General features: G+C 34.8%; 4 protein-coding genes across 5 annotated transcripts; 2 read left to right on the forward strand and 2 right to left on the reverse strand.

The window, feature by feature from the left end:
* On the forward strand, nucleotides 231-6,365 carry LOC105167406 (acetyl-CoA acetyltransferase, cytosolic 1-like). The gene is given in 16 exon segments (XM_011087108.2): nucleotides 231-379; nucleotides 811-873; nucleotides 1,674-1,772; nucleotides 1,872-1,949; nucleotides 1,952-2,041; nucleotides 2,152-2,257; nucleotides 2,889-3,027; nucleotides 3,218-3,295; nucleotides 3,373-3,438; nucleotides 3,881-3,966; nucleotides 4,575-4,674; nucleotides 4,794-4,904; nucleotides 4,994-5,035; nucleotides 5,190-5,276; nucleotides 5,444-5,549; nucleotides 5,950-6,365. Coding segments are annotated over 14 exon segments (1,209 nt in total). The 5' UTR covers nucleotides 231-379; nucleotides 811-836; the 3' UTR covers nucleotides 5,534-5,549; nucleotides 5,950-6,365.
* Nucleotides 8,734-13,619, forward strand: LOC105167407 (RPM1-interacting protein 4). 2 transcript variants are annotated; one of them, XM_011087109.2, is made up of 3 exons: nucleotides 8,734-8,906; nucleotides 12,556-12,738; nucleotides 13,204-13,619. In XM_011087109.2, exons 1-3 carry the CDS (start codon nucleotides 8,901-8,903, stop codon nucleotides 13,249-13,251), a joined length of 237 nt encoding a protein of 78 aa, XP_011085411.1. In that variant the 5' UTR covers nucleotides 8,734-8,900; the 3' UTR covers nucleotides 13,252-13,619. The 2 variants fall into 2 exon arrangements, with proteins under 2 accessions (XP_011085411.1, XP_011085412.1); XM_011087110.2 differs by having other exon boundaries at nucleotides 8,749-8,906; nucleotides 13,207-13,619.
* Nucleotides 14,129-15,913, reverse strand: LOC110012389. The gene is made up of 2 exons (XM_020695665.1): nucleotides 15,761-15,913; nucleotides 14,129-14,492 (listed from the first exon to the last, which is right to left on the reverse strand). Exons 1-2 carry the CDS (start codon nucleotides 15,910-15,912, stop codon nucleotides 14,336-14,338), a joined length of 309 nt encoding a protein of 102 aa, XP_020551324.1. The 5' UTR covers nucleotide 15,913; the 3' UTR covers nucleotides 14,129-14,335.
* LOC105167408 (long chain acyl-CoA synthetase 8) lies at nucleotides 20,609-26,864 on the reverse strand. Its single transcript, XM_011087111.2, has 12 exons — nucleotides 26,749-26,864; nucleotides 25,195-25,784; nucleotides 24,995-25,075; nucleotides 24,538-24,810; nucleotides 23,871-24,002; nucleotides 23,622-23,795; nucleotides 23,280-23,509; nucleotides 22,992-23,109; nucleotides 21,900-22,031; nucleotides 21,680-21,814; nucleotides 21,304-21,510; nucleotides 20,609-20,954 (listed from the first exon to the last, which is right to left on the reverse strand). The coding sequence occupies exons 2-12, from the start codon at nucleotides 25,744-25,746 to the stop codon at nucleotides 20,790-20,792; spliced, it is 2,199 nt and encodes a 732-aa protein (XP_011085413.1). The 5' UTR covers nucleotides 25,747-25,784; nucleotides 26,749-26,864; the 3' UTR covers nucleotides 20,609-20,789.

The following is a 27,904-nucleotide window of genomic DNA, read 5'->3' on the forward strand; positions in this document are numbered from 1 at the left end:
TTAATTTTTTTTAAAAGTAAGTGTAAATTATTTATTAGGGTTATATTTAATAAGTGATACGAAAGTATGATAAAAAATACACGAGGAACTGCACATGTTATCGGTGAGTCAAGAAAGGATGTGGGTATGTGGATTCATAATAATTAACAAACAAATATTCCGAAAGTCCAAAGTGTAGTGCTATGGGTCTGCTGGTGTGTACCTCGTGACTCCCTGAAAATGCACACACTTCACCCACTGCCCACTGCCCACTGCCCACTGCCCACTGCCCAGCCACCTTCTTCTCCTTTCCTCTCCTCTATATATATACCAAACCATCTCTCTTTGATTTCCATCACTGCTATATATAATAGTGTCTCCCAGACTGCAGCTCCTGCAGGTAAAGCTATTGTTTCCCCTTCATTTGCTTGTGTGGATTCATTGGATATCATTTTGGTCCGATCAGATGTTCTTGAATTGGAAGCTGCTTCTTCGTGTTCATGCAGATGAACTCTGGGTTGTCTTTTGCTGTTTCTGGGTTTTGATTTAGATCTAGTTTTTTGGATTGCTGATGTGATTTCAGAGCATGTTGTTTTAGTGGATCGTCTTGGAACTGCGTGTGTGATTTGAATGGAGAATGATATCAAGTACTTGCTTGATTAATCTTCGTAATTCTAAGTCGCCTGAGTTAAAGAGAACTTTGTTTTGAGGAATTCGAGGATCGTGTTACTATAACATGCTTGTTAGTTTCCTTTTGTGGCAATGTGCATGCTTGGATCAGTTAATTTTCAGTTTTTCCTCTAAATTTGATGATGTTATTGATTGAAACAGGCAATAATCTCACATAGAAGCTGATAATGTCTCCAGCGGCAAGGGATTCAATTAAGCCGAGAGGTATTCTGTTTGTTTTCTCCATATAGTTGTTAGTCCATCAGTATCCAACTCATGCGGCTGATTCTTGGGATTGCAATTTACAAGTGTATCATCTGTAGGTCTAGTGTTCAGTTGTGCATGAAGTTAACTGAAACATTTCAATTTTCTTTCGACTGAGCTTAGTACTCTACTAGAAAGTATGCAGAATATGATAAATGTTTGTTTAGGTGCATCAGAAGACGCATTTGGTTAATTTACTTTTTTTTTCATCTACAGTCACAATAGCTCTTTCTTTCCTTGCCAAAAGAAATAGGTCAGGCAAAATTGACGTAATTATGAACTAATCCCGTGCAAGTGTATCCTCTGACAGTTACTACTGTTCACATTAAACCCAAGAGAGGAAAAATCTTTCTATTGCATTGGGGGAAGAAAAGAGAAGAAAATAATGGCCAACACAGATAAACATATGCTTCATCTCCGGTCACTGATCAGTGATTGTCCGTATATATTTTTCAGTATTTGTTTCTACATTCAATTCGCTTTCTTCTATGATTATCCGGAGTAGTCGATTGCATATTTGGCATCTAGATATATATGTGTGTGTGTGTGTGCCCGTGTGTGTTCTTGTGTGTTGTTGAACAACTTAAAAGCTAGTTTTGGCGCTTCTCAGTCCTTTTTAGTCCAATCCTCTAAGCTTCCAAATTTTATTTTGCTTGAGTGTTTAATCTGCTGCAGCAAATTCATGATCACATATTATGAACTTTTTCGTTACTACAATTTTGTTGTCTATTTTCTTGTCCGTATCTGAACTATATGAACAGATGTTTGCATTGTCGGTGTTGCCCGAACTCCTATGGGTGGCTTTCTTGGTTCTCTTTCATCATTGTCGGCAACCAAGCTTGGATCTATTGCTATTGCAAGTAAATTTACGAACTCTAAACTCCCATATTTATGATAATTTTAATTGTTAGTATTTATTGTTTTTCTGATCCTGTTTTCCAATTTCTGCCAACTTTTAGGTGCTCTGAAGAGAGCAAATATCGATCCATCACTTGTTGAGGAAGTCTTCTTTGGGAATGTGCTAAGCGCAAACTTGGGGCTCCAGCCAGGCAGGCAGCAATAGGTGCAGGTATCCCAAATACAGTGGTTTGCACGACTGTCAACAAAGTCTGCGCCTCAGGGATGAAAGGTTTGCCTCATACAATTGGAAAACAATAATCTCCGGAAGATATGCATTTTGACTTAATAGGAAGGCCGTACTTCCTGATGACATGGCTATTTTTTGTTCTTCCATTACAGCAACTATGCTTGCAGCACAAAGTATCCAGTTGGGCACCAATGATGTGGTTGTGGCTGGTGGCATGGAAAGCATGTCTAATGTCCCAAAGTACCTGTCAGAAGCAAGGTTGGTACTCTAGTACAAGTGTGGACATGCTTCTCATCTGTCTTGAGTTTCTCTGTGTACATTTCTCTCTACTATACTGTCAACTAAAAAGAGAAAAATGAATGATCAATATGGGATTGCTAATGGATAAATTTACAGGGATCTGGTCACCACCGCTAAGCAGCTATTATTGTGCAACTGCTTGAGAATGAAGGAACCACCATTTTAGTTTGCATCCGTTACTTAGCCTTTTCCTTATCTGATCATGCCATTGAAATTTATTACAGGAAAATTTGTAGGCTATTATCGCGTTATTATTAGCCTCTGAAATTTGTAGGCTATTAGCGCGTTATGTGCTAGCCACTATTCCTTACTTACATTAACTTTTTAAAAATCACTAAAATATTTGTTAAGATTTATGATTTTTCTAAAGCCAAATTTGCTTTAGGCCCCTTGATATTCTCATAGAATAGTAACACTTAGAGCTTTGGGGCTGCTACAATAAAATGACTAGATCCTTCATTTAGTTCCTGTATCTTATAAGCTTATATTAATTTCTTATAATAAAGACCTATACGAAGAGTAATTAGTGCTGTAACATTCCAACATAATTGAATACATTGCTTATTTGCTGGATCTTGATATATTCCAGGAAAGGATCCCGACTTGGACATGATTCTGTTGTTGATGGAATGCTGAAAGATGGATTGTGGGATGTTTATAATGACTTTGGCATGGGCGTTTGTGCTGAATTATGTGCTGAACAACATAATATTACAAGAGAGGAGCAGGTGTGTGTATATGTATGGTCTCCAAGCCATTTATATTGGGGAAAAAAGTTTGGTCAACTGTCATATGATTTTGTTCACCATTCTACTTTTTGTTTATAGTAATGTTGCTAGTAAAAGTAATATAACATGTCTTAAAAATCTGTGGCTTCTTTCCATTGGCTTTGATGCTTATACCGCTTAATCCATGCAGGATAATTATGCAGTCCAAAGCTTTGAGCGTGGAATTGCTGCTAAAGATAGTGGTTACTTTACATGGGAGATTGTTCCAGTAAGATTATATCTTAGCTTCTACATGTAGTTCATGACTTCTGTTGTTGAATTATAAACTCTATCTGGTGTATGCAGGTTGAAGTGTCTGGGGGAAGAGGAAAACCACCTATTATTATAGATACGGATGAAGGTCTAGGAAAGGTGAACTCACACAACAAATCCTCTGTATATACAGCTAGAAGATTAGTGAAAAATTTTGTTTCCTACTTTTTCTCTCCATTTGCTTACTTCCATCAACATACTTTTTGGAGTGCATTATCTTTAATAGAAAGAGTTAACTAAAAGGTCTATTCTGAGAGCAATACTAAGGTGCTTCTATCACCAGTAGAAGGAAAAGTCAATCATTGAGAACAGTAAAGCGATATTCAATGTTTCTTTCCTACTGATCTTGACCAGTAACTTTAAGAAAAGGAAGACACATTTACCAGTATTTTCCATGCATTTAATTTCACCATAGTTGAAAAAGATAAACAGCATAACCTTTGCTGTGTATGCTCATGCAAGGAGGTCATGAACTTGGTTATTCACCAAGGGCCATGTAAACCTTTCTCCCTGAGACTGAGTGTATTTTTTGTGTGGTCAGTTTGATGCTGCAAAGTTAAGGAAGCTAAGACCAAGTTTTAAGGAAACTGGTGGTTCTGTCACAGCTGGAAATGCTTCTAGCATAAGGTTTCTTGCTTTTCCCTCATCCTCTCGGTTGATCATATTTCCTGTTGAGTCAGATTATGTAATTAAACATGGATAAGAATATAAAATCTAGTAGGAAATGTTGGAGAGCAACCCTCTTCAGTTATTGCTAACAAGAGATGCGGACCAAGCTCGATTTAACTGCACCCTGAATTTTCATGTGATTCACTCACATTGATTTGGTACTTGCCATTGTGTTAATCTCCCATTGTGTTGCACAGGAAGATGGGAAAAGGGAAGATTATTTTTGGAGTCATTTGTTCCCTTTTCAATTTTTTTTAAGGACACAATCTTTTTGGGATTTAGATTTTAAATATGTAATATACATGTTGATTTTCCTGTATGATACAATGAGTTTGATGTTACCCTAAAAAAATTTTCATTCTATCGATTTTATTTTGTACAGATGAAGTTCTAGCCTGGTAGGTGAATGAGCCCTACATAAACTGCCATGGTCCAATAGAACTGTATTGGTCTCATGTAGCAGAAATTCCAGAAACTGCTATTCATGAAGCTTTGCTTTCTCTGGATGTTAAGTGTTGTAGATCTTCTTTAAGTTCATTGATGAGTGAATTTGATCTCATCTGCAGTGACGGTGCTGCTGCTCTCGTTTTAGTAAGTGGAGAGAAGGCTATGAAACTTGGGCTGGAAGTCATTGCAAAGATCACAGGATATGCTGATGCTGCTCAGGTGCTGTGTTTATGCGTGTGTGTCTATCTTCAGAAAATTCCACATTTCTGCACTTCTCATTTTCAACATTGTGATGTTGAGTTTATATTTTTTATACTTAAATGGAGCATATTGTGCAGGCACCAGAATTATTTACGACAGCTCCAGCTCTAGCCATTCCAAAAGCAATTAAAAATGCTGGATTAGAATCATCTCAAATAGACTATTATGAAATCAATGAAGCCTTTGCAGTACGCTCTTATTCTTCTTTTTCAGAAAGCAAAACCACTTTGCTAATACAAAGCTTATTATCTAATCCCACCGTCATGATCCCCTGCAGGTTGTGGCTCTTGCAAATCAGAAGCTATTGGGTCTGAATCCGGTTAGTTCTTCAACTTCAAACTGTCTCATGCCCAGCAGAAGGGGCGCGGGGCCCCCTCAAAAAATGACTAAATAGAAAATGAAATAAAATTCAAACACAAGTATTTACTCCGCACTTTTTACATTTTCTCTGAGATCACCTGATATATTTGCAGGAGAAAGTTAATGTACATGGTGGAGCTGTATCATTAGGGCATCCTCTAGGTTGTAGTGGAGCTCGTATCCTAGCCACACTTTTGGGGGTATATTTCAGTTCTGCCAAACTGCTAATATTATGTCTCTTAACAATAAGCTTCCGCTTTTGGGGCCGAAAGCCCGAAATGCTTTGGCAATCATTAGTTATGAATGTGTGACGTTCATGAATTTATCATTTTTGTTGTGTTCATGACCTGGTAGCGTGTTGTCTTAGGTATTGAGGCAGAAAAATGGAAAATATGGAGTTGGTGGTGTTTGCAATGGAGGCGGAGGTGCTTCAGCCCTTGTCTTGGAGCTTGTGTAATATTTTTCACATTTCGGTAAGTACGACTCACAAATCCACATCTCACTGTCCTATTTCAGTAAGAGTGAAAAGATTGTAATTGCAATTAAAAGTCGTGACCCTTTTTCTTTTTAGGAACGAAGCTGGTCTTCCACTTTGAACCCACTTAATTGTGGAAGTGTATTTTCTCCACTGACTTCGAAGCTAGAAAACATGAACTGAAATTTGGTGGATTTATTCCAATATAGTATATAAAGTAGTCTACTAGATCTCATGAATCAGATTGTTCAACTCCAATCTCACTTTTAAATTCTGATGAACAATACAATGATCATGATCCACCCGTGTCTAAGCATGTCAGAATCTTTCATTGTATTATATGTCTGATAACGACATTCATTTTGGTGATTCATGTGCCGTTACTCTATGAATTCCAGCTTTAAAGGTCTGGTTTGACAGAATGATGTCTACCTCCGTTCACAGATCTCTTTCGAACTTGCAAGACAGCATATTATCCCTGGTTGCTAGCATAGCCAAACATTAAAGAAATGAATGCCAGAATGGAGTATATTTCTGTACCATCTTCATGTTTAGGTGAAATTTCCTACTTTTTTTGGCTGTCTTCTTCTGTAACCCAATAACTGAGACCGTAGAAGGGAGTGTATGACTACTCCTGCAGTGTGTATTATTGGAATAAGTATTTCTGCTGCAAATTTCAATCTCAGTTCATCTTTCTGGCTTTATGTTTCTGTAGCACAGAGACAGACAACCTTAAATTGGATTTTAAGCAACTTCTTCTGTTGCTGAGCTACAACTGAGAAATCATCCTGGAGAACATTGTGCTTTACTTTTATACTTGTACTTATTTTGAAAAGGTTGATTCCTGTAATGTGATCTTTTCTGTTTTATAATTACGAATATAGTTTTATTAGATTGAAAACTATAATATCGCATATGATGTTTACAAAAATTTACAACACCCGTCACGCAGGTCCTTTATATCAATTTAGTGTTGTCTTTTTCAATTCGCTCTTGTCTCTTTCACTCTCTGTCAGTTCAGTTTCATCTCTTTTTGTCGGAAATTTTGTCATCAGTTATAAAACTGTATTATACGGACTTACATGTAAGACGGAACAAAATTTCGAATGAAATAATTATAATTTCCAATCTTGTATATTTGTAATTAGTATAAGTTTAAAAAAATTGGGGATGTAAACCCTAAACCATATAATCCATCACACTTTTAGGTAGTCTTGTGTGCCTTTCTCATTGTCTGCTCAGTTTGGGTAGATAGATTTTTGACCTGATTTTATGACAAATTTTAAGGTTGTTTTGTTAGGGGGATAAACTTTTGCCAATCAATTAACATTTATTTTCATTCCTGACCTCAAAATCATTCATATTTCTTAAATCAGTCCCTTGGGCCAAATTATATAATTTTACCTTATTGATTAGTCGGTTCTATTTCTCGATGGTCATTTTGGTCCCTCACATTTAAATTTTTAGGACAATTAATTTGTCTAGAAAAAACTTAATATTTTGTCAAAACATATATTTAGATTTCATGGGACATATTTATTTACGAAATAATTTAGTCTTGTAACATGTTTATAGATATATTTTTTTGATTTAAACTTTAATAAAAAAATTATTTAGCCTTAATCATATTTTAAAAAAATATGTTCTGGTGTGGATTTTTAAAGATTAATTGACTTTTAACCTATTTATACACAAATGATATTGTTATACTTGAGAAATTCTACATAATGTTATATAAAAAAATAGCAAATTATAATTTATTAACTAAAAATTAAATAAATACATATTTCTTATTACTAAATAAATTAAATAAGGATATAATGTGACTTGTTTTAAATAGATTACCAATATCTTTTTTTTATGCACATAATATATATTTTTTGAACTTGACCACATATGTATTGTGAAATATTGACTTACCTAATTATTTAAATATTTTATTAAATTAAAATTAAAGCACTTATGTTTACTAACATTTAACAAATATATTATTTTTCAAATGCAAATTTGGGTCCAAGGATTTAAATTAATATGCCAATGACCAAAATGATTTAAAGTAAAAACTTTTAGAAAGATAATTGAGGAAAATCATATAATTTAATTGATGAAAATTTGTTGGAGGGACTAATCTGAAGTTAATTGAAAAGATGGAAATAATTTTAAATTCATGATCTCATATTTATTGGTAGAATTTTAATTTTATAAAATTTAAATTCATAATTATTTATAGAATTTCAATCGTTTATTGATAAAAAAAATGTGATTATTTTTTATATTGTAATTTTCGACATAAAGTATATACAATACAAAAAATAAATGCAAAGTTATTTATAGTGTTTAAATAATATAAATATAGAAGCACATAGAGTATACAACATTAATTACTTTCACTTATGACAAATGGAATAAAATTAAATTATTTGTGTTAATTTATATTTATTCAAATTTAAGCTAATTGTAGAATATCAATTTTCGGACATCATCTCTTTTTTCTAGTTGAGATTTTGAGTTGGAATCCTAAATTTCTTTGTTGTAAATAAATAATAACAAAGATGAATATCAACTTTTTTGAAAATTTAATTTAATTTTAAATAATAAATTGTTGGAACAATGTGCCTTGATCAAATCAATTGGTGGGTTTTAGATTTTAAGTTAAACCCTTCTTATAAATAACAAAAATGGCTAATAATAATTATTATTTTAAAGCATTAATTGCATTTAGATCCCCCGTAAAAATACGAAATTATATTTTTTTCTAGATAAATTTTGAAATTCCCTTCAAAAAATTCACTGTTTATATACATGATTCCTTTTTGTTAGGATTTGGACATAAAAATTGCATAAATGTTCGAATCTCAATATTTTCATATAATAATTTTATACTTATGAAGAAAAAGAATATAATGATGTCAATTCCACTTTATATATATTACACTAATCCGTTTATAAATACAAAAAATTATTAAATAAGGGGCAAAATTAAAAATTTATGTAATTTCATGTCCAAATTTTAACGATAGAGAGTTGAGTTATGTATAAATTAAAATTTTTTTGAGGGATTGCAATATAATTTTATTTTTATTAAATAACTCAGAAAATTTAAATGTAATTAATCTTAATTGGAATTAAAGAAATGAAAATAGGGTGGGGAGTGGGAGCAGTGCACCGTAGAAAGGGAGTTGGGATCACATGGCACACCTGGAACGTTGCCCCACTCTCACTCTCCCTCATCTTAGTTTTGTACTATACGTAACGCCAACGCCTCTCTCTCTGTAGCTTTGATTGGCGGAGTGAGAGAGAAAGAAGACGAAACCCCCGTGGAGTACCCTACCTACGGTTTCACTCAGCCATGGCGGTACCATTCTCACCTTCTTCTTTTCGATTTTTACTACTACTCTGTGTGTTTGTGTGCGTATTTGATTATCTGTCTTCTGTGCCCGGGAAAAAAGTTAGTTTCAGTTTTTCCTTACTTTCTTCAACTTCAAATCATTCGAAAAGTTTCAAGTGTAGAGCAGACTGTTTGAAAGCTTACACCTATATGATTTTTCTGATGAATTTTGGCTTCTTTTTCTTCCCTTAAATCCTTGTTTATGTGTTGAGTCTATCAATGTTGCCTGCGTTAGGAGTAGTAGCGGACGCCTGTGAATTTTCATATTTTATGTAATAATATTAATATTAAAAAAATTAAAATAATGAGCTAAATATTTATAAATTTTGTGAAGAAAAAATTAAGATAATAATGTGTAAATGAGATGAATATTCGATTATTACAGCATAATAATAGCAAAACTGTTAGAAGCAAGAAGAATATTACTTATAAACAAAGAATATTTTCACAAATTAAAAGAATAGTAAAAAGTATAAATTTTATATGAAGATTTTTAGAAAACAGTAAGATAGTTAAATGGATAATATGGTATTGATCTTGGGTTTGAGCGTATAGTAATTTTGAAGATATTAGGAGAAAAACCCCAAGGCTGCCACATAGACCTTGGGGAACTATGAGCTTGCATTGTGGCTGTCTATTAATAATGAAATTTTTTATATCTTCTGACTTGTACAAGAATTTCTTCTAGATTTGGACTTTTTAATTTCAATAGCCACAGATGAATGTGGCCCTAGGCAACTAATTTAATTGAATATGCAATTGCACAAAATATCAAGGTGGTGATAGCCTGATTCTTTTCTTAAAAGAGACTAAGTCAAGTCCAATAGAATATATTTAAGTCTTGGATTACTTGTCATGCATCCAAAGTGGCCCAGCATCCCGTGGGCGCTTGGGGCATACACCTCATGTCTTCAGGCATACGTCAGTCCAAGAGGCTAAACACTTCCCTCCTTCACCCTGTGGTATTTGGAATACGTTTAGCCTGAGGGCATGCCCTGAGAAGTCCCTTGCGCCTTTGAAAGCATTAATCAAGTGGAATAGGGGTATTGATAATTTCTAGATGTCCAACAAACCAGTCCTTCTTGGGAAAGTGGCCCAAAAATTATAAGTCTTTAGTTACAGAATCATCAGTTTTTCTCAACTTGGAGTACCAAACAAAATAGTAACAGTATTTTAAGGAAGAATGAAAAATCTCAACAATTTGTTCATTTTTAATCTCTCAAAACACACACTTATTGCTTGTAGAGACTAATTTTCTCTTTTCTCTTCACTTCTTTTTATTATTATATTTGTGTCCTCTCAAGTGAACTCAAATGAACTTTATTTATAATGCCTTCCAGTTTTTATTTTCAATTGCTTAGTCAAATTTTGAAATCATATTGCCAACCAACTTTGATTTTCATTATCTACTTTTTTATCTCAAAAAATGGTTGGCACCTCTTATTTATTTTCCCCAATGGTTGGTACATCCTTATTTATTCAATGATTGGGGCATCCTTGGTTTTTCAACAAGCTTACCCACCCAAAAGCCTCTGGTTATCTTACTGAGAATTGTTTTGAAAGATTCAACATGAACAACTCTGAGGTTGTTAGCACTCTGCTTGTAGGTCAATCTAACCTCAATTTCACACAATGTCTTACAAGTGATAAAGACAAAAAGGACTTGGAAAGACATTGTATGCTTCTGTGGTTGGCTGTTTGATGTATGCTGTAATATGTACTAGACTTAATTTTGCTCATGCAGTTACTGTTGTCAAATGGTGTCTATCTAACCCTGGCAACATTACTGGACAGTAGTGGATGGTTATTTTAATATCTTAGAGGTACTTATAGAATCTGCTTGAGGTTTAGTGATGGTCAAATTTTATTACATGGGTACATAGATGCAAAAATGGCTGGTGATGCCTATTCCAGAAAATCCACATCTGCATACCTAACTAGATTTTGAAGGGGAGCTAGCTCTTGCCAGCTGAAACTTAAAAATTGTTTGATATTATCCACAATTCAGGCAGTGTGTATTGTCATTCCAAATAGGTAGTATCATCCAAAAATAGTAAGAAAAAAAGATTTATCAATGTTTTTTTGTAAAAATGAATTAAAGAAACAAGAACCGTACTTTAAAATTATGAGCGTGGTTCTTTGACTTTAAATATAAAAAAGTTAGAAAGAATAGTTTTTAATCGTGTTACTTAAAAATATATTTAAAATTTTTATTCTTCTGTTCTTTTATAAAAAAATAAAAAATATACATTTAAATTTTTATTCGTCCACATTTAAAAATAAAAAATATATATTTAAGTTCTTTTTATGTATCTGGCCGTTGAAAGGAAATATTTGTAATAGAATGATATACCACGATCAGAAATGAATTCGGTTGGCAACTATAGTTGGAGATGTACCTAATTGGTTGAAAATAAGTACTTGAATGCTCTAAATAGATATCATTTGGATGCTTGAAGACACACAATAATGACTTAAGAAAAGAGATGAGTGTTCTTTATAAGATAAGAGTGTGTTTTAGAGAAGAGGAGACTGAACTTTTTTTTGGGATTGTTTTCATCCTTCCTTAAAATAGTCTCCCTGTTTTTTTTAGTATTCCAGGTTGAGAAACTGATGATTTTGTGTTTCAATTTCAAGGCATACTGTCTTGAGAAATTTTGTATTACGCCTATTCTTTTCAGGATGGAATTTTGTAAACCAGCTATAATATAGTAGAAGTTATTTTATGGATTACGATCCTGTGGTCTTTTCCTGATTCGGGTTTTCACACCTAAAAATTTTTGTATCCAAATTTCCTTAGTCTCTTGCATTTTATTTTGAAATTCATGATCTTGATCCAATTTTTATCCAAGATGTGGGGAAAAGATTACTACTTTGATTGCATTGTATTCATTTATTTTAGCACTGTTCCCCAACAAGTGGTGATGATTTAATTGATTACTGGTGTTAACCTCTGGACCTTTATATTCTTTTTACTCTGCCTACGCATTAGAATGCATGTAAATATTTCTAATATATTACCTCAGGTTAGTATTGTTTGTACTGAATTATTGGGGTTTATGCATGTAAATGTTCTTTTCTTTAGCCGACTCTGGGTGGTAAAATTCCGCACACAAGAGTAGCATAGCATATTGCTTTCTTAAACTTTATGTACTTTCTCTCTTTGTTTAATAATTTTTATGTTTGTATTTCTTTTTAACTTGACACATCTTACTAGTGAAGATTCTATGTGACCACCATCCTCTCTGGGTTTTGATTTGGTATTGTGATAGGCGTGTGCTACTCGAGCATTTAGCAAGAAGATGTTTGCATCCATGACGTGTTGTTTGGTTCCATATCGATGGCCGGACATTTCTATTTAACCTGTATGTCACTGGCTTAGTAGCAAATTTGATGACCTATGGAATTTCTTCTTTTGCTTCTAAGCTTTTCCTCAGTTTTCATTACTCTTTTATATTTCTAACTATCCTAAGAAGTTATCCTACTCGTGCAGTCTTTTGTTCCTGATGCCTGGTTAAAGAAATCATGAATTTAGATCTATGGGCACTCATTTGGTGTTGTCTCCCTTTCTTTACCCTATGAGCAAATTACTTAGTTAATTGGCAATTGTCCACAGGAAAAAGGTCTACCATTACCAAAATTTGGAGAATGGGATGTCAATGATCCAGCATCTGCTGAGGGGTTCACTGTGATTTTTAACAAAGCTAGGAATGAGAAAAGGACAGGTGGAAAGTCGGACTCTCCGCCAAAAGATGAACCCACATATAAGCATGGATCAATACTAGGAAAGCCTCATTCTGTAAGTTGTGGCTGATACTTAATGCTGCCTTGAGTAGATTACTTTACTATTGCTTCTTTTGAGTTTTGAAGCACCCATCTGTTCCTGTGTCGTGTTAGTGCAATTCATTTAGGAATTTCATACAATTCTAAGATGCATTTTGTTTGCATGTTTTTTCATCATCCTTTCAAGATTATATTTTCCTGTTGAAGTACTTTTTTAGGTTCACAATTTCCATACTTTTTCCAGTTGATGAAGAATGCATTTAGCAAGATTGATAGGAAAGTTTGCTATGATACTCAGAGTTGGAGTTGATATGAAGTCATTCAATAATGCTGGTGATGGCATAAATGCCAATTACCATTCCTGCGCTCCAAATATAATACTTAGCGATATAGATAACTAAAATAGCAATCAGAAATCTTCTTGTAACACTTGTGGATGAGTATTCGTGATTCATTCTGACTTGGTGATCATAATGGTTAGCAGAAGAAGTGGTTTTGCTGCATGCAGTCTGCTTCAGCAGAATCATGAGCAACTCTTGGCCTGAAATGGCTGCATGTGGAAAATTGCTCATCTTAGCCTTCCTCTGCCCAAACATATTGTGGAAGACCGGACCCCTTGTCAACCTGTGATAGGTCGTGCTGGAATCCCCTCCTTTCATGAGCTCTAGTTTATGAACGACGTGAGCTTTTCAGATGAGAAAATTATAGTGTGCTAAGAAAATTTATTGAATTTATTTGCTCCTGTCTTTGGGTTTTGGTTTTCTTTCATTTATTAAATTGCTTTGTTTTGTTTGTGTTCATGTCCTGTTTTTTCTGCATTTCCTTGTGGGCGCTCATGTTACTTTAGGAGACTGCTACAAATATCTTTAATGGCTACTCCGTTGTCTTCTAGGCTTATGCTCCTGTGACCTACATACATCTCTCATATTTACGGATTATAAATGAAAATTGGAGTAAAATATGAAAATGTCAATTTCATTACACTCAAATTGATGATATTTTATATATATATACATCATGTGTCTAAAATCTATGCCTTTTATATATTTTACGAATATTTTATATACATGCCCTAGGTAATTTATACAAAATGTAATATTGATTTACAATAGAAGATCTGACCACTAAATCCCTTAAATCAGTATAGCTTAATTACTACCATTTAGTATCTTCACATTTAGCGCATTAAAAAAATGCCCATGCAAAGAATAAAATTGGCCTCGATGCTTCCCATTATAATTGACCACGTTTCCTCGAACTAAAAGACATGGATACAAAATTTCATTAAAGCGACATAAACATCATCATTGGTTAACTAGACTACTTGGAGTGGTACAGTGTGGTTATAATTTCAGTTATTTGCAAGAATAAAAAAATCAAAATTTATCAGAGGTAATCAAAAGGAGTAAATGAAAACGACAAGTTAATAGTTTCTCTAAAAATTTGATAAGTCATCTCCATCACCACACTCTCAGATGCCACTCGAAGTGTTAATAATCTGAATAGAACCATACAGATACTTCACATAATAGTATTCCTTTCTGTAATACTGAAGACCATCAAACTGGTTTTAGGCATTAGCAAAAATCCATTTCCCTCTTGCCTTCTATGTTCTACTGATTGCCACCCTGATTGAACAGACGAGAAACGAGACCAACTTTCCACCAAGGTGTTGCTGGTAACGTCTCGTTCTTGCTGGATATAAGAGATGGGAGACCACTCTGGGCACCATTAGCAACTGATGTCATCTGTTTCGAACTTGTCCCTGACCTGCAGCACATATAGCCAAGACATCAAATTCTCCAAGCCGACTAAACAAGAGTCTGGCACTACGCCAACCACATAATAGTTATGGCAAACTGCAAACTTATTACAGATGCTGGACAATAACAAACAAGTAGGGCAGAGAAAGGTGAAAATGGACAGGAAAATTCAGACTAGTGCTCTTTATAAGATCGTTGAAGACTTTAACATAGAGCTATTAAAAGTTGCAATATTATGCAGTTGCAGATTCTAGTAGCCAACTGCAAAGAACACTGACTTCTGGTTGGATCATCTAAACTCCAAAAAGGTAAGAACATTTATCATCATAAAGTCATCACTCCAGATGGACCTCCTGGAGGACTAAACTAAACAATGTGCTGCTTTCATCTCTTGTTTTGCAAGCTGTTACAAGTTGCTCATAGAAAATGATGGGTGTGAGTTTAGAAAGGGTCAAGTGGTCTCGAGATGATGACAATCACACATTGATAACAAAGTCTACACGTTACAGCTTGCAAATTAAGTCCAACCAAACTTCAGTGACTTCTGACTCAAAAACCAAAACTGTGGGGAAAATCAGAATGCGTATTTTGAATAACCAAAGTACATCAACATGACTCCCTATTTTGTCACATCACAGTATTTGCCACAGGTAAATCACCGAGTTTCCACATACAAAAGAGACAACAAAACAAGGTCTATTTGATGCCTGGTCCATGCAAGACCCCTGTCCCCTTGGGATCAAGGTAGGTGGGTGGTGAAAAATCCTTGCCGACCCTACAATCCAACAATCAGTAGTCGACTGGAATAAACACAATGGTCAAAATGGTAGGACCACCCGTTTAACTATAGGGTATCCATAGAGTGCAGACTTCAAACTTCATCTGCTTCCTAAAACTATTAAATGCATAAAGGTGTCTGAAATAATCTAGGGAAAAGGACCTAACAGTAGAAAAATTTAACCATTTATCTAAGATATAACTGTAGACCTTTTAAGACTTCAGAATTTGTAGTGACATAAGATATGTATGCCCTATCCTGCACATCTACCTAACGCATGGAAATTGCGTCATATACAATTTGGCATAGTAGATGGCAAAGGTATTGGACATTGACATACTACTTTTCCTACCAATTTATATTTATCTTGGAATTTAATTTGGTAAACAGGGAAATACTGCAAAGTGATAACTGCATTGCAAATTGCATGCACAAACTTAAAAATCTACACTACGAACTCATTATCATTAAAGAAGGCAAAAATATTAGATACATACACTGGAGGCACCGGACCTTCATACGCAAATGTTGACACACCTTGTCTCTGCTTGTGCTTGGGATTAGCAGAGCATAAGACATACACACGCCCACGTCGCTTCACGGTGCGACAGAACTCACACATCTTTTTGACTGATGAACGAACCTTCATCCTACAATAAGCCGTGGAAATGTCCATCAGCATATCAAACATATAAGAATAAGATTCAATGAAAAATGTGTTAAGAGTTGTGCTTGAAACTATTCTACTATTGAAGAGAGTGTAAACAATACTAGGCGATTCAGAATCAATAAGGATTTTCTAAGAGTTTATTGTAAAAATAAAAAGGCTACCAAATTACCTTGAAGAAAAATAAGTTTTATGGTAATTTAGAGGACAGTATACGCACTTCTAAAAGCATGGACCGCATCTATGGTTTTATAGATTTTCTTTTCCTAAATGACGAAGAAAACATGGATGCAATCCAGATGTTTTGAAGCGTAGATCATGTCCGCACTTCATACTATTATTTTATAAGAAAAGAAAAACGAGTTAGGCAAGGGCAGTCAGTCTGACAATGCCTCACATTAAGGCTGCATGCAATCAGCCTCACATTTGGATGAAGGTGCAGCTATGGATTATATCAATCTGACAACATCATCGGTCAAAAGCCAAATGAATCTTGAAGCTAATTAAGAAGAGGAGCGGTGTTAGCTCAACCATCCTCAACCCTCCTCTGTTTCAAAGCATATTTCTTTCAACCCTCTTGTCAAATTTTAATATTTTTCACAGTTTCAACACTTCTTCTAAACACCTAACTTCTTTTTTCAAAGAAAGAAGAAGAAATTAATCTGAAGGTATGTCCACATTTTTTCGTCATTGAAAAAGAAAAAGAATAATTCTATAAAGTGTAGATCCACGCTGTTAAAATACTCTACAGCAGTTGGTTGGCTCTAAAACATCTTATGAGATGTTTCAAATAACTCACAAGCTCATACAAACAACAATTTAAGTTCAAATAAAATAACCACCAAAAATCATTGGCTGTAGATAATGATTAAGCTTAAACCTCAACACTGGACACAGAGAAATCAGCAAGAGCAAGTCAGCCAACCCACAAACAAATGAACTTCAACTTCTACTTTGAGTAAGGTAATCCAAGATCAACTTGACCAACACAATTTACAAACATTAATAAAGTCTATAAGCATATCAAATGTTAAAGCCAAGAAAACAACCAGCAAAGCAAACAAGATTGCAGCACCCCCAAAAGCATAATTAATATAACTAATGTAAATCAGAAAGCTAGAAATTAATGAAAAGGGAAATAACTTGGAATCATCTTGAGGCCTTCTGAATGAAAGAACTGTGCAAACCAAGCATACCATACCAGGACAACTCAATTTGAAACTTAAAATGCCATTTTAACAACACAATTATGCTTGGGCAACGAAGTTTATCCATATTCCTCCAGTCAATCAATTATAACATATATTGCTTAATTTGCAGTACAGCAAACGGGCAGCACCATCTCTGGACTCAAACTAATTAAAAATACCTACTTATCAAACAAGAATCTGAAGAAGTATACATATACACCCAACAGAAATGCCATTTCTTGTACATATACCAGACCACATGGATGAAACCAAAAGAAAACATCACACGAAATTTAAAAAGAAAAAAGAAAAAAAGGGACCATCAAAATCATTCCAAAATTCTACTCATATCCTCTGTTCTTCACCACTAGCAATTTCACAAATAAACAGTCCAAAAATACAGAAAATGAGAAAGAAAATCCACCTTTGCGAAGAGTCTTGGCAGGCCGTGCGGAGGAGAAGGGGAGAGAATAGAAGAGAAGGGGAATTTGGGTCGGAGTCGGGTCGTAGGCTCTATTGCATTTGCTGCACTGACAGTAAATTGGGCCCGTAAGGCCCAACTCCGGGTGGGCAGTGGGAGACATACCTATTATACCTATACCTAGTCATGATGGACATTTGCAATTTAGTCCCTAAATTTTGAAACTATCTAAATTCAATCCTCATATTTTACTAGTGTAATAGATTTAGTCATTCTTTTATAGCACAACAAAGTAATCTTGTATATCATTATGAATAATTACACACTAAACTCAAAATATAACAAACATTTAGAGATACCTCAAATCCACCATTTCATATATATATTGTAAGAATGTTATAGGCGAAGGAGAAAAAGGAAATGTACAAATAGGATCACTCTCTTCACAATTTTATTAGAAAAAATGAAATCTCCTCACTTAAGAAGCCGCATTTTTGCTTAGGATTGATTTGGTCGGGTTATATTATGCTCATTTCCATCCAATCCACCACTTACATTTTTTTTAGATAAGGTAAACTGATTTGGTACGATATGAGTTATTCAATGGATTATAGGGACAATTACACGCTTCTCTTTTGATGAGTTATTCAATGGATTATAGGGACAATTACACGCTTCTCTTTTGATGGTTAGTGTAATTATATGTAAAATTTTTATAATTTAAAAAATTACATCTAACATCTATGATATTTGTTTGTGACATATAAGTCCTGTCGTTAGTTAAGATTTATCCAATTTTGTTGATATTAATAAAAAAATATATATTTACCACTAATTTTCTTATTTACTGACTTATAACAGGTTAAATAAATCTTTTTATGCCTACATTACCCTCATACGTCTTCACGAGTTAATACATGTGAGGAGTTATATCTTTAGCGCTATAAAGATAGTTTAGTCCGAAAAAATTATTTAACCTGCAGCAAGTCAGCTTTAAGTTAATCGAACATAAATATCAATTCTCATTCATTTTTCTTTTTTGGTTAATATCAGCAAATTTTCGTTAATGAAGAATTTATTTATTAGATGGAAGCAAACTTTAGGATTATGGGTGTTAGATATAATGCTCAAGTTGTAGAAGGAGTATGTATTGATGGGTATGGTCTAAAAGTGATTGGCCCAGAAGAAAGTCAGTCAGCCCAAGGACGCTAGGCTTAGCCCAAGGACGCTAGGCTTAGCCCAAGGAGGAGCACCCTGCATGGTTCGACCCAAAAGGGAGGCCCACTAAGCTCAGCTCAAGAAAGAGCCCACCATACCAGAACCTGTCCAAGAAAGAAGCTTGGTCCATCAAAATTGGACCAAGAAGGAGGCCCAGTACGAAGGCCTACTGCACCTTTCTAAGGCTAGCCTAAGGGAAGGAAGGTGCCCTCAATGGGTTGGACTCTTCAGCCTAAGAAGGACTCTTGGCAAGGCAGGAGTCTTCACGAAGGAATCCTTCCTCATCCAAAGACGTGTTGCGCAAGGAGCGGATAAAGGGCGACCTTATCCACCAAAAGCCCCCTTTCCTTCTCGGATATGCAGCTCTCTCCAGAGTCCCTACGAAGAGGGGTTCCTCCTCTATAAATATGGAAAGCACCCCTCAACAGACCTTCCCTTCCTATCAACATTCTGAGAACTCTCTTGCTGCTACTTTACCATTCTATAATTCGTGCTCTTGCATACGAAATTCTTATTTCTATCATAATTTATTTCTGCATTTATTTATTTTTAAATCCAGGTCTAATTTAAAAATCTAAGTGCTAACGTGTTGTTTTGAAAGTCACTTTTCTCAAGTGCTTTTGCTCAATTGGCCCAAACACAACATCAAGATCCAAAAACTTTAAATTCATGCTAAAATTGCACACACATATAATTATACCAAACCTTATAGGAAGAAAATGCAATTATCACTTAATTATCATCATTCTTAAAAGAAGTGGGATTGACAATCCAAGTCCAACCCACATGAGGTTGAGATTGAGGATGATTAATCTTCCGTTGCCCAATTTGATCTGAAATTGAAAAGAGAATGATTCAATATGCTATTCTCTCTCTCTCTCTCTCCCAAATCGTATTATGTTAACCACAATTATTTTGTTAACAAAAGTCCTCAATTTTATCATACATTAATTTATCCCATCCCACCAAAATTAAAATTTGTTGGCCATAGTACCTCACTCATTTTTCTTTCACGATCAGAAAATCCTTGTGCCGAACATAATGATTATTTGGTTAAGTTTTAGCGTATTTTCAAGAAACTGATTTTAGTGAAATCAAATATTAATTTAAAATTTGCAAAGTGCTTCTACAAAGCACAATATGATTTTAAAAAAGTTCTAAGCGTTGGTACAAATTGCCATCAGCACAAAGGTTATATCAACTAAGGAAGCCATATTAACTCCATAAAATAGAATCACACATATAATTATACCAAACCTTATAGGAAGAAAATGCAATTATCACTTAATTATCATCATTCTTAAAAGAAGTGGGATTGACAATCCAAGTCCAACCCACATGAGGTTGAGATTGAGGATGATTAATCTTCCGTTGCCCAATTTGATCTGAAATTGAAAAGAGAATGATTCAATATGCTATTCTCTCTCTCTCTCTCTCCCAAATCGTATTATGTTAACCACAATTATTTTGTTAACAAAAGTCCTCAATTTTATCATACATTAATTTATCCCATCCCACCAAAATTAAAATTTGTTGGCCATAGTACCTCACTCATTTTTCTTTCACGATCAGAAAATCCTTGTGCCGAACATAATGATTATTTGGTTAAGTTTTAGCGTATTTTCAAGAAACTGATTTTAGTGAAATCAAATATTAATTTAAAATTTGCAAAGTGCTTCTACAAAGCACAATATGATTTTAAAAAAGTTCTAAGCGTTGGTACAAATTGCCATCAGCACAAAGGTTATATCAACTAAGGAAGCCATATTAACTCCATAAAATAGAATGAAGCAAAGCAGAGAATGAACAGACACACACACACACACACACACACACATACATACATACATGCATTCCCTATATTCCCACAAGTTATTGCCATTATTGAATTAAAATTTAGTGACGAGGGTCTTAATCTTGTAAACACGCAGCAGAGGAAGATGATTAATCTACGGAAGGAAAACTGTGTCAAAAGTTGAGCAGAAAAGATTGATGGGAGGATTATTTTTAACATCTGGAGGAAGTGTTTTTCACTTGTACAACTTGTCGAGCTCATCCTTAAACTTGGCCTTCAATTGCTCCCTTTTTAGTTTGAGAGCGGCAGTCACCAGCCCAGATTCTGGAGTCCAGGGATCCGGCAGCAACTTGATCTTTGCTGGGATTTCGAACTTGTCCAGTTTTGCTGCTTTTGCTTCCTGTAATATTGCATAAAACAGCTCAGCCTTCAAAGAAGTTACAGGAATAAATGTTGTTCTTCTCATTTCTAGTATATGCATGCAACAAATGCAGTTGAAATGATCTGCAGTGAGACGAAAAAGTATCTGGCACTCGGACGACAAGAACACAAACAAGAACTCTAGGCTTGTGAGTGTTTGGGGAGGTGGTGGGTGGTGGAAGGACAGGACAATTACTTCCTTTGAACTGTTGCAGGTATAATGAATTTTGAAGGAAAGAAATATGCAGCAACCACTGGATTGTGTCTAACCTCAATTTGAATGTCTTGACATGAAACTTATTATTCTCATACAAGGGAAAGGAACAAACCTTGAGAAGTGACTGTTGGACCTCATTTTTAGCTTCTGCTTTCTCACACAACTCTGGGAAGTCATTGTACTTAATTCCAGATTCTTTGGCCCATCCTTCAAGGGTCTGACGTGCAGGCACAACTAGAGCAACACAAAAGTTGTGGTATGGATCTGCATAGACCATGATGTTTTCTACATACTTGCTCGAAACAAGTGCAGCCTCAACCTGCAAGAGCATCATCTTTGATCAGCAAATTTCTAGTTCATTTTAAAAACTGTGCAGGCAAGAGCGAGGCAGACAAAAGAAACGAGACATCATGTTTGACAGAGACAGGCAATAATTTTTCATGGTAAACTTGATTCCATCAACTCTCAAATAAAAGCATGTTAAGCACCTTGCCAAGCGAGATGTATTCCCCGTGTTGAAGCTTCACAATATCCTTCTTCCTGTCGATAATCTCGAGGCATCCATCTGGGTGAAACCTTCCAATATCACCAGTATAGAACCAATGCATGCCTTTTTCATCAACCTATATAAGCAAAATAAGGAATTGATTAGAAATAGATAGCGGCTTTAAGCAGTCACTATATGAATTTAGGAGAACGTCTCTGCACCTTGTACACTTCTGCAGTTTTGGCATCATTACTGAAGTAACCAGCAGTCACACTGGCCCCACCAACAACAACCTCTCCTCGTGGCATAGGCTTATCAGATATTGTGTAACCACCTTCTTCCCAAGAAACAAGCTGCCGAGATGAAATCAAGCCCAAATCAGAAAAGCAGGCAAAGCCAAAAACTGTTCTGTTTCCACAAGATTTCAACTATTCAAAGTATAAGTAGTTTCATCTGCCCCTTGTTATCTTCTTCAAATCTTTTCTGGGGGCATATCTTTGGACAGGAGCCCTCCGGACCAAAAAAAACTAGATGTTTCGCATATTAAATCTTGCCAGCCACCCGCGGACACAGGCACAAGCATTTGTATATACGGATAATATGTAATTAATGCAACAAATTAGAGCAAGGCAACTCATAACTCAGTTAACTCACACGCCTCTATGAGATTATAACTAATATTTGCACAGGATGGCATTGACTTCAAAGTCTAATGTTCAGAAAGTATTATTTACAGATGTTTGTGCCTGTGCACAGAATGACATTGCCACACAACACACACACACACATATATATATATATATACAAGACAAATAGACACACATTAAATCCCAACAATGCACTAAATGCAGCAAGAACTCCATTAACTTGCCTACCCCTATAATGAAATTAAAACTAATTCTCACCCAGAATGACATGGATTTCGAAGTCTAATGTTCAAAAGGTATTGTGGAATAAAAAGATTCAACAATCCAATCGTATGTATGGTCACTTCAGGAAGCATATTTGCAAACAAGTATTCTTCCGTGTTATAGAGGCAAACAACTTCTGGTAAAGATTGTTGCAGAAGCTACTACAACAGATCTTAGAAGGTTTGTTTGTTACAGAAGCTACTACAGATATCAGAAGGTTTGTTTATGATGTTAAGTATTTCAGAAATGATATTTTAAACTATGAATAAAGCATGTATTCAATTCAGAAATTCAAAGAAAAATACACTCGATTCAGATCAAATGAGCTTTGCAATTCCAAGCAGGGAGATGAGAGCTTTATTTTTTTATCAAGTAATTTATCAGCGTATTCAGGAAATATACCTTGATGTAGCAAGAAGGAAGAGGAGGACCAACACGCCCAACAGAAATGTCATCCCACTCTGAAAATGCAGCACCAGCACATGTTTCTGTCAGGCCATATCCTTGACCAATGGGAGCCCTGGAAAAGAGAAGCAGGCACTAACGTGAAAGAACTATCTAATGTACGTTGATAACAATTCATCAAAGCCTGCAGCAGAAGCAAGCTACTCTATAAGCTGGGTGAGTTAAACATACAGCTAAGCAGGTTATATTATTATTTCTATATAATCAAACTCTAATAGAAATTACCCCATGCAAATGTTGATAAATCTTTGTGTATCTCCAGATAAAGGAGCTCCACCACAAAGCATGAATCGAATTTCTCCTCCAAGGATAGACCTTATCTTTTTAAAAACAACTATATCCCACAACAGAGCTTCTACTCCCCATGCCCCAAACCAGCTTCCTTCAATTGCCACCAGCCGGCGACTGTAAGCAATCTTGAAAAGTTTCTTAACAATACCTCCTTTCTCCTCAACCTAAGACATAAACAAGATTAAGAAGAGAGTAGTAGAAACTCTTTAGCCTTTTAAAGCTTCAGATAGACATAATGTGTTTTAATGATAAGAAAAAGTGCACCGCCTAGATAACCTTCTTCACAACACCATCTCTGACACGGTCAAGTATAGCGGGAACAGCTGCCATCAACGTAGGCTTTAACACAGAGGCATCTCCCTTGGTTCCTTTTTTTATTTTGTTGGATGTGTCTGTCAACGTCAGTGCCGAGCCATAACCAATTGCAGCACCCGCAGTTAACATGACAGTCTGTAGAAAAAACCATCTTAGCTCGCTGCAATATTCAGCCTTGATCACAAAGAAGACTTTCAATTAACATATTACCTCAGCAGCTAGTTCGAATACATGAGCTAGAGGCAAGTATGCTAAGTAGACATCCTTTCTTCCAATGCTCGGGATCACAGTCATAACTGCTGCCGCAGTGGCCACAATATTGCCATGAGTCATCATAACACCCTACAGATTAAATTGATAAAATCATGTTAGCAAGAATCCTGCTGTAGGAGAAGCCAATTGCACAATCAAAAAATTTGTAACAAACAATAAGTACCAGGCATAAGTTCATCTAAATTTTAATGCAATGACAGGTCAGAATCTGGAAAGTTAAAAGTACTCATAAACTATACCTTTACTTTTTTTATAATACACTCACTTGTTCCCATAACATCTCACCGCCTTCTCACATCAATAAAGAATTTGCTTTAGTGTTGCATGGACATCACTATTTATACTCGATAAGATATAAATTAAAATATACGATTGGTCAATTATTTTATGTATATTACGAGGTCATTTACTATATTTCCCACTTTCTTTGTGAATGGACAGCAAGTTGGAATACAAAATAGATAACAGCTGAATATAAACAAGGTTTCTAGGCAGGATCACATTTATCTCCACCAAAGATAAATATGTTATATATATATATATATATATGACAAGATTTTTAGGGGTGATCATATTTATCTCCACCAAAGATGAGACTCACTACCTTTGGGAGGCCTGTGCTGCCACTTGTGTACATTATCACAGCAATGTCTTTCTTGATTGGCAGATTAGGCTGAGCGGGATTATTTCTTCCAAGCTTCTCCACCTCCGAGAAAGAGGAAACTTGCCAGTTACCGCTTTCTTGAGTAACAGTGGAACCACTGGAAGAGTCCTCATCATCAAAATAGATAATGTTTCTAAGGGTAGTCAGGCTTGAACTTAGGGCAGCCAACTTCTTCAGTTGCTTGGAATCACAAATCAGGGTTGTAACTTGAGTCTGTCAAAAACTTGCAAACATGAGTATTACAGTTGTTATATCAGAAATCAATCTCAAAAGGTAACCAGAGAAGAAAGCAGAATCTAGAAAGCAGAAAACGGTAAAGATCCTTTAGGGAACAAATAGCAAAGAAACAAATCTGGAAGAAAACTAGAGTTTCGGTTTGAGGATAAATTGCAGCCACCTCATTTAATGAGTGAATTAGGGCATCATCTCCTAAAGATGCATAAATGGTAACAACGGTGATGTTCTGCCGGAAGCATGCCTGAAACAAGAGAAAGTAAAATTACACGATTGCCACGGAAAACTAAAAAATTAAAAGAAGGGGGATTTAGAGAGAGACGGAGAGAAGTTCAAAGATTCACAAGAGAACTTCCATGTTACCTGGAATGCAATGAGCCACTCTGCTCGGGTTTCAGAAAAAATGGCAGCACGGGTATCCACGTCATGACCTAATTTAAGAAGACCAGATGCAAAGTTGCATGCACGATCAAATATCTGTCGATAAGTTTCCCACTGGTACTCTCCCAAGTGAAGCTTCTCAAATTTTCTCCCGTCACTAGATGTAACAAGATCCTTAGCAATAACCTTTCTAGTCCCAAGAAAGTTTTGTTGTGAATATCTTTTACATGACTGTTCAAACAGTGCTGCCATGGTTGTGGCCCCTTCCCAAGGAACCTCGACTAATTTGGGGAATCTAGCATTGCGCACCGCAAAGCCAGCCTCACCACCAACTTGAACTGGAACTCCTCTCTGCTTCAACTTTTTTCTCCCTTGAAGTACCAGGGAAAGTAGTATAGGTGTAACTATGGCAACAATGACAGCACAAGTGACCCCATATGTTCCATTATCTTTAAAAATTGATAAATAATCACTGATTCCAACATTCTTCATCGTGTTCGTGTTCAAGTTGCTTTCCGCAGACTCACTCATCATGCAATTTATATGCAACTAACTTTTGATGATCAACATTCCTATGCAGAAAGAAGAGGTAATCAGGTATGAGATAAGTTAAAGAACCAGTCACACAGTTGGCATATTTAAGCTCAAACAGAATGCGGATCAATACACAAAGATGAAGGATTACAGAAGCATTACGCAACCATCATCCAGTCCGATCTTTCACTATGGTATGCTAGAAAATAAAAGGAACCAGAGACATAAAAAGAACAGACTTCACATATGATCCCATGGACAATTTTAATTGAAGTTAAAATTATGTATACATGTCTGTGTGCAGCCCCACAAATTCACTTCACACAAAAGACACAGTAAAGGAAAACGATGTGCATAAAACTAAATTATTGAAAGAGTAGTCACATAATGTAACACATTTTAATCTTTTTGTCTATAACCTCAGACACATCAATCAAATATTGATTAATGCATAATCAATAGACCCCTATTTGAAAACAGCTCTTCTGCCCAGATATGAAATGTTCCAAATATTTAATGGGAAAGCACAGATTTTGGCGTATCAAGACCACTCTGCTCGTAAGAGATAGTAATAAATTGGTAGAACAGCCAACTCAAGAGTCAAGAAACCTGAGAATGGGCCAAAAATAGAAAGTAAAAAGTTCCAAAATAGGCCAATATAGACTCCAATCAGTGATATAAACGAAAAGCTGTTAATTGAAAAGAACCATAAAAAACCACTATCATAAAAACTTATAAAAACAAGTTAAAAAAGAAAAAAGAAAAACAAATCTAATCTCAATACATCACTATTGCTTCAAAGCAGAACGAATGAAAAGGAAGGCAGCAGCCTATATCAATTTAAAACACACAAAAGATAGAAACTCACGAATCAGTTCAGTTTAACAACAAAATGGGATCATACATAGATTTAACGAAAATCTTGATTTCTGGGGGGGGAAGCCATCAAAATTGCGATCATATTACAAAAAGAAAACCCTAAAATAAACAAATAGTCTGTACCTTGATTGCCGAGAGGCGAAGGCAAAGGAGAGGGTTTCAATAGTTCGGTTAGCTTAGAAAAGAAAAAAGTCTGATCATGCAAAATGAGAAAAGCTGAAGGAATAATCTGTTCTAGTACAATGTTAGTGGTGGTGGGGGTATAAATAACACGCGAAGCTCTACTGCTGTTTCCATATTTTACAATCTCGCCCCAGTTCTTCTCTTAATTAAGAATTAACCCCTAATTATTTGTGAATTAGACAAGAAACCCCCAGCTATTTTTTCTTTTCATTTTCCTTCCTTTTTCTTTTTTCTTTTTAAATTTAAAAATTAAATTATTTAACCCATTTAATTATCAAATATTAGCATAATTTTTTTAGCTATTTTTAGTTTAAAAATAATTTAAATTATTATAATAAAATTGATTACAATATAGCACAGACCATTTAAATAATTCAGTCGAGAATTAAGAGACAATTTTAATAAATAAATAAATAAAGCCTTTTATTGATTATTGAAAAACATTGTTATTTTATTTTTAATTGTAATCACTCTAAGTATCGAATTATTATTTTAAATTTATTATTTATTGCCATACGATAGTTATATTATTATTACGAGGCATAAAATCATCTATGTACATCAATGTTGAAAAGATACTATCCAAATTATCTTGACATAGAAACAAATATAATAATAAATTAATTTACGCGAACAATTTCTTAAATAAAATAAATTAAATTGGCAATTCCTAATATTAGATTTAATTACATAAATATTTAATAATTTTATAAAATTATAAGTACACTTCTATGAAATAAAAACTTACGCAATTTATTAAATTATATGAAATGTTCGTATGATAGATGTAATTTGAAGAGGTATCGATAATTTACCCTTTAAAATATATACAGATAGAAAATACACGAAAAAAATATATGAATTACAAGGAAGTATTTAGCTGATTTTTTTAATATAAGGATATTTTTGCAATTTCATAAAATTACAGGGGGGTTTTTGCATTTACCCTATTTATTTTTCATTCTGGCAAATTCACATAAGCACCTACGAGTGTTAAATTTTTATTTTTATTTTTTCAATTTTCCACACATTTTTGACATGCAGACATATCCAAATTGACCCTTGTTTCTAATAAAAATAACACTAACGACATTTA

Source organism: Sesamum indicum, linkage group LG8 (assembly GCF_000512975.1).
Source record: "Sesamum indicum cultivar Zhongzhi No. 13 linkage group LG8, S_indicum_v1.0, whole genome shotgun sequence".
Taxonomy (NCBI): domain Eukaryota; kingdom Viridiplantae; phylum Streptophyta; class Magnoliopsida; order Lamiales; family Pedaliaceae; genus Sesamum; species Sesamum indicum.

Coding starts and splice junctions, on each gene's coding strand:
- LOC105167407 (XM_011087109.2), top strand. Junction 12,739..13,203: donor TACTAGGAAAGCCTCATTCT/GTAAGTTGTGGC, acceptor CATAATGGTTAG/CAGAAGAAGTGGTTTTGCTG.
- LOC110012389 (XM_020695665.1), bottom strand. CDS start 15,912: ATGAAGGTTCGTTCATCAGTCAAAAAGATGTGTGAGTTCTGTCGCACC. Junction 14,493..15,760: donor GAAGGTCCGGTGCCTCCAGT/GTATGTATCTAA, acceptor TATGTGCTGCAG/GTCAGGGACAAGTTCGAAAC.
- LOC105167408 (XM_011087111.2), bottom strand. CDS start 25,746: ATGATGAGTGAGTCTGCGGAAAGCAACTTGAACACGAACACGATGAAG. Junction 23,510..23,621: donor GAGATGGTGTTGTGAAGAAG/GTTATCTAGGCG, acceptor TTTATGTCTTAG/GTTGAGGAGAAAGGAGGTAT. Junction 21,815..21,899: donor AAACTGCAGAAGTGTACAAG/GTGCAGAGACGT, acceptor TTGCTTATATAG/GTTGATGAAAAAGGCATGCA.